General features: G+C 50.8%; 1 protein-coding gene across 1 annotated transcript; it reads left to right on the top strand.

Annotated features, from left to right (window-relative positions):
* Nucleotides 1-5177: 5177 nt before the first annotated feature.
* On the top strand, nt 5178-6982 carry BDV17DRAFT_281182 (putative lysophospholipase; the record flags this gene model as incomplete). The annotated part of the gene is made up of 3 exons (XM_073759984.1): nt 5178-6174; nt 6209-6573; nt 6641-6982. 3 exons carry the CDS (start codon nt 5178-5180, stop codon nt 6980-6982), a joined length of 1704 nt encoding a protein of 567 aa, XP_073616529.1.
* Nucleotides 6983-8615: the final 1633 nt, after the last annotated feature.

Raw genomic sequence — 8615 nt, 5'->3', positions numbered from 1 at the left:
AAAAAAAAAAAAAAAAAAAAAAAAAAAAAAAAAAAAAAAAAAAAAAAAAAAAAAAAAAAAAAAAAAAAAAAAAAAAAAAAAAAAAACCAAAATGAAAATCTCCCGACTGGGAGTCGAACCCAGGTCTTCCGCGCTTGTTCCTTAATAGTGGGGAGTGACAAGCGGAAATCATGACCGTCTACACCGGAGGAATTGTTATTGTACTGCTGGCTCATTTGTTTATATAAAATGAAACATTTATTGAGGTGAGTGATTGTCGCGGACGTCATTGCGTTTGAATGTCACCTCCTTGTATCCTTGTCCTTGTAAAGGACCTTGCAATTCTGTGTAAATTGACGCTAGATATTATGAGACCAGCTATATTCGATCTCTGGCGACTGAACTTAGGAAGGTTGTCAAGTTGTTATCGCGTAGTGTGACATCGGATGGTGCGCAATATATATTGTGATCACGTTCAGTATTCGTTCGTTTACCGCGACACGGATTCCCAGATATTCCACCAGTTTTTCATAGCATTCGGGCCAAAAAGCAGAACCAGTCACACTGGATGAGCCTGATAAGAGGCTACTAACCCGAAAGTTCCCTGGAAGCGTACAGAATGTCACGTCAGCCACACCCTTGTACGCATACCTATTACTTAGGCGAAGTGTCTACTGGCAACAAGCTTCGCGGAGATACCAATCTGAAGCGAAGAGGATGTTATGGCAGAGGGTAGATGAGCGTACCGGGACCGTCGCCCCAGGTGATGCCTCCTCGCCCGGCCGTTCCAGCAGTTGGCCAAGAGCCCCAGATAGATCGACGTATAGACGCTACAATCGACATGCCCGTCAATCTAGACGTAGGAGTAAGGACGGAGCGACGCACCTGCACTACTGTTTGCAATAATGACTCGAGTGATTCCATTCTGAAACATGTGCATGTAAATACATAGACTTGATATGTTGACTGAAAAATCAAATAAAGCACAAAAAAACAACAGAACTTACTAACTGCATCCGCGTTCTCGGCCTTGATTCCATCAATTGCTCCCAGCGCCAGCTCTGAAGTCCCATCGCTGATACTAATGCCCTCAGTATCGCGTCCGCTCGAACCCGAAAGCTGCCCGCTTAGACAGACAACTAACAGCCCCCTCTAGGCTATTTCATCCTCGTCCTCGAAGACGCAGGTCGTTGCGCTCCAGGCTTTCCATGGAGTCCACTGCTTTCTGTGCCAGATCGCGAACCTCATCCCCGAGGTTATTCCCCCCAGCTTGTGTCTTGAGGGTCTGCTTCCAGTATCGCCATCGCTCCATCTTGAGAATTGCACCTTTATACAGCTCACCGCTCCTTAGCAATCTTCTATCACTATCCTCGATGGGGAAAGGTGGGTATAGGGCAACCCTAGCAAACAATCACTGGCCCGTATACAAGAAGAACAATGAAGCGCAGGTAATCCTGGTATCAAGGGACTCTGGATCCTCGAGACGGGTTTCAAGCTGATCCATCAACCTTTCCATCATCCTTGAAAGCTACAAAGCGGGCAAGGAATGCGTCAAAGTTGATATAGTTTTCTGCCGTAAAAACCGCGTCTTCGCCGGGCGAGTCCCACTCGCAAGCTAGAGAGATAGAGTGGCTAGCTTTATTTATATGGGCTTGAATACCAGCTGGGCCAGTTTGAGTACGTACCCCTAATCTAATGCTCAGTAAATTCTCAGTGTAGCTGCGTTCATCTGCTGACCTGCCTGTTGTGCGCTGGACCACCAGAATCGATAAACCAGTCGAGAGTCATCAAGTACTGAATAATCTTCAAGAGCTTGTCCTGTGATGGATGATCATAAAGGGTTTTCTGGGCGAATTCAATAACAACATTCGCTAGGAGCGCAGTTTCCCGTGGGACGTCCAGCCCACCTTCCAAGTTGATTGCGTTTTAGGCGGCATCATCCGATTCAGTCTTATGGCTGCCTCTTTCACGGAGAGGCCGCCATCAGTCTCAAGCCAGTGCTTGAGAATCTGGATGGCTGCCCAGTCACTATACTCACCGTCCGCGACAGTTCTGGCCCGCGTCCTTGCCACACTCCTCGCTCCTGAGACGAAGCCCAAGTGTCGACATTGTAGAGACTAGTAAGAGATCCCATGAGACGAAGCAGGAAGATTAGGAGTCAAATGCTGTTTGGAAGTTGCCCGGGCTCGGGGTGGACTCGACTTGATTTAAAAGCCCGAGTCTTCGAGTCAACGAGTCAAAGAAGTTCAGTAAAGACAGACTTCCGACAAAGCACCAGAACGTTCCGTCGCGCCCCGGAGACCGTAACCCTGGCAGCCGCAACCGTCAGCTCTTTATCTTCTGCCCCCACTTATACAAAGACGCATTCCCTGGCTCTTTGTAGTACTGTGTAAGTTTTGCAAGATATAAATCACTGTCAACGATATCATCCACCCTGGTCAGTATCCTTAGGCCGAACCGGACAAGAATGTCAAAGGGGCTTTGCCGTGTAAGTGTATCCACCCAGTATAAAAGAAACTCAGAGAATGGAGAAATCCTTTTTTGAAACCCGAGTCCTTTTTACTTACTTCTTTTAGAGAGAGCAATAACACGAGGAGCCCCTGCAGGGCTGTACAAACACTCTTTTACTTGGCCTCCACATGTTACTCGTGGTCTTGAAAGGATGGATCAACATCCTAGTCAGCATAACCAAAGCATTCCTATCCTTCATGAAAGCCCTTTAATCCAAAGATAGAGAAACTAGACCCACAAAAGTAGTCCTCCGTGTTCAAAAGTGAATGAATATGGGATTTCCATCATTCCAGTTCAGAGCTTCGAGTAACTAAAGATAGCATCTCATTCATCCAAGAATAGAAAGATCAAAGCAATCAAAGAGACTCTTTCTTTCTCAAAATGAATAACAACACTTCTTCGTAGGTCTATAACCGCACTAGGGCAATTACTGGTGATTTTTCTGTCTAACACAATACGATCACCAAAAGATAGGAAGACTTATCTGCAAACAACAATATGTCTCACCCAGTCGAGCTTGCGCTTAGCAAAGTCGAGGATGGAGTCCTGCCTGCAAATGACTCCTCCAGTCTCCCCAATTCCTCCTGTACCCCCAGTTCCTCCAGTTCTTCAGCTGAATCTTTTGCAACAAGAAAAAGACAGAAGAACCGTGTATGCCAGCAATTGGACATCTAACCCTGCTGAAAAACAGGCGAGCAAACAGACTGGGCAATACTTTTGTCTTGGGACTCGTGAAGCTGAGAGCTGGAGGCCCATCGAAGGCCAGCGTCCGTGTCCACAAACCCCGGCGGAGTGTACTGACATCTCATTAAAGGCCGTCGAGCAGTATATTGAGGAAGGAGGGGTCCCATTCCCAACCGCGGATTGCAGGCCCTGCGGCGGTGTACGGCCAGAATGACATAAAGACAGGGAGGGATTATTTGAGGGCGAGCTCGCACATCTAAAAACCTTGTGTGGCGTTAAGAGATTTCAGCGTCGCTTGTTTGCCTACCCGGCGCAACGTATCGACTTTATCTACCAGTGGGTTAATGATATCGGCCCTTTCCGCATCATCACGGACGCCTGGAAAAATGTCGTCGGCATGGTGTTTCCCTATTCTTCCGAGCAAAATAACTTCGAGCTTGCTAATCGCCACCATTAAGAACGGTGATGTACGATGGGTGGCATCAGCCGAAATCAATGTTGCTTTCAGTTGTCCCTGCGCGCCGCCATTAGGCATGCCCAAACTCGCTGAAGAGCCAGGCTCATTGCCCACTAACATGGGAGAGCTGACAAACAATTACAAGGCTACGGAACCCGACTAACATTCAAACGGTTAAGAGGGTGGGATGGACCTCTCTGTAAGCCACAGGGCTCGCAAATCCGCCCATGCCGGCACGCTGTCGCCTTCGCGCTTAGCGGCATTTCCATGCCCTAGACGCCAGCCCGAGTTGCTCACGCTTTGCAGAAGAGAAGGGGCTAGCGATAACGTGTTTGTATCCACGCCGTCCACAGAAGAGTATCCCACCATGGCAGCCACCACTGACGGCCGGGTGTCATTGGGTCGATATCATGACGATTTTAGGCGCTGCCTTGTCAAGTCCGCCACCCATTGATTGGGATTATGGAGTTAAGACTTGGAGTGAGAGTTGCAGCAGAGTAGCTTTATGGGGTACGGATGAGGGCGTGTCTACTGGGTACCTGTGTAAGAAGGGGGGAGCGGGGTTCGTGGAAGAAGGGAATGAGGGAGGGAGTGAGCAACTCGTCTTTGTGTGCTAATCCAAATTTCCTTCAAGCATTTTCCTGCATACTATTTCCCCGTAACCATCCACTCTCGAAACCAACGGTATCCGTAATGGCTGTACTGCCAGAAGTTGCAAGTCATCATGGGACGAGACGAGGTAAAGGGTAAATTCGGCAGTGCTAACTTGCTTGTACAGAGGGAGGCCGATCCCACGGCTGCCCGTGGTGAATGCCCATAGTATGTTGTGACTCGAGTATGGATTTGAGCGCAAGCCTATTGTACCGGGGCTGGGCTAGGCGATGTCCCTGCAGGCGCTGCCTCTTCACCAGCCAGGGAGACCAGGACTCGATGCTGTCACAAGCGGTAGCTGGCTATTTTGCGGGCTCGCGTGGCTTGGAAAAATGTAGTTGGGGAAGCAGCACTGGCTCTTCAATCTTCGATCCCGCATGTAAGCACCATCGTAAATCTCTTCCTCCGAGACCTCTTCAGGCTTGAACCTGACGGAGAGAGTGGCGGGCACAAAAATGTCGCAGCCAAACGGTACCTAACACGAGTGGCCCAGAATCAGGTCTTTCTGTACGTAATAGACCGCACCGAAAACTCTCGACTGGAGCCAAAGAATAAAGAAGCACCCACCGTCTCCTCGACCTTCATTCTCCAGATTCATAAAGCGCAGACTGTCAATCCGAAGAGCGAGGACTACCCCGCGGTCGAAATTTCAACACTGGCCCAGAATCCAGATTCCCATCTTATCGCGACCGTGATCTACGCCTGAGGGGCCGGCAAGGATTTTCAAGCTCAGACCCATCAACACTTTATTTTACACTACAAACTACTCCTACCGAGCTCTAGAGCCGCGCTTTCTGCTTTACTCGTCGCACCACTACGAGAGTATCGTCTTGGGTTGCCAGCTGCGATAACTTATCACTCTGCTATCTACCCGGTAACTGTCCCCATCGCGAACATGGTCGCCGCAGACGATATCATCCCAGAGCTGGCCGAGAGCCAGCTGGAACAGTCGGTTCCCGAGTCGCGCGTCCTGATTATCATGACTGGAGGTACGATCTGTATGCGACCGTCGCCAGCCGGTCTAGTACCTGCCCGTGACTTCCAGGAGCAGTGCCTGGCCCGGGTGCCGACATTCAACGATGGGTCGAACTCCACGATGATGGATGTTGTGACGAATAGCGCGGGAGAGGTACAGGCCCATAAAAGCCTGCGTACTCCAATGACCGCTTATGGCCGGCGGGTGAGGTACACTGTCTTTGAGTTCGATGAGCTCCTTGATAGCAGCTCTATCGACGCCAAAGGATGGGCGCAGATTGCGCGGACGATCGAGGGTAACTACACTCTCTTTGATGGATTTGTTGTGCTTCACGGTACGGATAGCCTGGCGTATACGTGTTCCGCGTTGAGCTTTATGCTGCAGAATCTTGGTAAGCCGGTGATTCTTACTGGAGCGCAGGCTCCCATGCTAGAGCTACAGAACGACGCTACGGATAACCTTCTCGGATCGCTGGTTGTGGCAGGCCACTTCATGATTCCTGAGGTTTGTCTGTATTTCAACAATAAGCTGTTCCGTGGGAACCGGTCTACCAAGGTTGCGGCTAGCGATTTCAATGCTTTCAACTCGCCCAATTGCGCGCCGCTGGCCGTGACGACGTCAATGCGCACGAACGTCAATTGGGAGATTGTAAATCGGCCGAAGAGTCTCGAGCATTTTAGCATCCAGACTAACCTGGATACGACTCATGTCGCGTGCCTCCGCATCTTTCCAGGTATCAAGCCGGAAATGGTTGATGCGGTGCTGAAGCTGGAAGGTCTGCGTGGCTTGGTGCTAGAAACATTCGGTGCAGGGAATGCGCCGCATGGTCAAGACAATGCGATGACCAAGGTATTCGCTGACGCGATTTCTCGAGGGATCGTCATAGTCAATATTACTCAATGCAAGTACCCATGGCGTCAGAGCACGAGTCAGGCTACTAACTTGAGCAGGTCTCACCGGCAGCGTCAGTCCAGTCTATGCCCCTGGGATGAGTCTGTCCAAGGCCGGGGTGGTTGCAGGATTGGACATGACCACAGAAGCCGCACTGACCAAACTTGCTTACCTGCTTGCGCTCCCCGGGTCGACACCGCAGGTCGTGGCAAACAACATGTCCAAGTCACTCCGTGGCGAACTGACCGAGTCGTCGCAGCCAGTCTTCCGTCATCCGGATGGAGCCCTGCCCGAGCGCGTTCAGGCGCTCACGATCCTGGGGTACGCCATCGCCCAGGGGGACCTTGCTCGGGTCGAGGAGATTGTAAAAAGCGAGCATCATTGGCTGCTGAACGACGCAGACTATTCCGGAAATACTCCAGTGGTAAGTCTCTTCGCACATTCACACATGCAAATTCCTCGAAACGCAACGTTGACGATGGCATTTGCAGCATCTCGCAGCAACAGGACCATCCGTCGATATCCTTCGGTTCCTGCTCCTTCAGGGCGGGTCAGTGCATCTACGGAACACCAACGGACGCACCCCGCTCTTTCTGGCGGCTAATGCTGGGCTGTCAGAGCACGTTCTGCTGCTGCGCAAGTCGGGCGGGCATCTGCATTCTGACGAACGGACAGCCGCGACGCTCCTGGCAAGACGGAGGCCTGGGACCTGGGGGCTGGCCGGGATTGGGCCACGTGAAATCAGCGACAGGGAGATGGAGGAGACCGGTGATGACGGGACTGGGTACCGCGCGGGGTCGTCGCACTGGCCGATGGCGGGGTCTGCGCCTTGAATTGGGAAACACTGGGGTTGAGCGTTACAGCTCAACAGGTTACAGCGGCAATGAGATAAGCTTCATTTTGTTTGGCTGTTTGTATAGATAGTCAGCACTGTCATTGAAGTAGCAAAGTAGAGTGCGTCTCAAAGAGTGGTTCTGGAAGAGTGGTTGTGGTGGTAGGGATCGGGATCTCGACCGAGCAGGATACGGGTGGCTACCCGGCTTATGTCAGCGTCCTCATGCAGGTGCTCCAGCTGCTCCGCGGAGATTGCTGGCTTCATCCTCTCCGCACCATTCACTCATTCTCCAAGATGCTGTCGGGCCAGTCAAACCCCGCCTTGACAATTGCGCCATCTCTTGTCCTTAAGCCTCAAGGTCCTTGCCATATCTTATCTTGGATGATGAATATTGCGATAGATGCCGATGCCTTTATTGAAGAACAGTAAGGATAAGTAGGTGGGTACCAAGGTCCCCGGAAGCACCTGCTCGAAAGGTGGAAATGGCTTCAAGCACTTGACTCTGTCTTGGCGACACCGTGGAAAGCCGCCGGGTACGGATTGGCTGGCTGGGATGAAGGCTTCGGGGAATTCTGGAGACTGGAGAAGGCTGAACTGTGAACGTGGGCTGGACTCTGGTGGGAGAGTAGTCCCCCCTTGAACTTGATAATATCTACTCCTAAGCAAAAGACAGGGGTTCTTATGGTTCTCCTTGGACCTTCTATTTTGGAATCTAGCTGAATCTCGACATCCCTGGCGATGCTGTCATGTCCGTAATGTTTGCTTTTTACCCGCGGGCGCTAGTCGAGATCTCCCTAAGTGGTTAGTCCGATGGCATGATGGAGGAACAACCAACAGCGAACAACTATCTAGATACTACCTTAGGTCTACTACTTCAAACAATCCAGGGAAGAACCACAGCTGTCCGAGTATTCATACTGCTATACAAGCCAGTATTCGGAATCCCAGTCAGTCTGATACTACTAGTTCAGGTAAACCCGAGATACGTGTCAAGCTTCTCGGCCTGGACAAGCTCAGCGTTACGTAAAGAAAAGAACTCAATGGCCGCTGCCACCGTCTTTTGTGTGCGATCTCGGGCTGTGGTCTGGCCACTCTCACCGTCAGGAGCAGAGCAGCATCTGTAAGAGTAGACGATCGTTCGTGGCGTCATGAGAGCAAGAGTCAACTCAAAGACAGAGGAAAAAGAAACGAGCCGATCATCTGCATAATCTGACTGATTGCTATTACTCGATACTCGGAACGGGATCGGAATCCTCTCTTCTATATACTGTAGTCTCCTCTGTAGATAGCTTGTACTGTAGCACCTGACAGGCCTGGAACCAGTTACCACGGAGTCCCAACTTCCAACTTGCACCGATCCACGTCTCTTCCCTCCCACTCCCAGCAAAATTTTCTGTGCAGCGACTCGAGCATCTCAATCTCAATCAGGAGCGCATATCCACCCGTGCGCGTGTTGGATCCTCCCATTATTAACAAGTTCCATCCTTAGCTAACAGAAACCGTCACCTTGGAGGCCGACCTCCCTGCACCTTGGTGATCATATCATCTCCCTCTCTTCCTATTTCTTCTTGCACCATCCATTTCTGCAATTGCGGCATTCTCGAATCATCGCTTCGCTGCCTGTGCATACC

This window comes from Aspergillus undulatus (assembly GCF_047715775.1).
Source record: "Aspergillus undulatus strain CBS 261.88 unplaced genomic scaffold BDV17scaffold_18, whole genome shotgun sequence".
Classification (NCBI taxonomy): domain Eukaryota; kingdom Fungi; phylum Ascomycota; class Eurotiomycetes; order Eurotiales; family Aspergillaceae; genus Aspergillus; species Aspergillus undulatus.
This window is presented reverse-complemented; position numbering and strand designations above follow the sequence as displayed.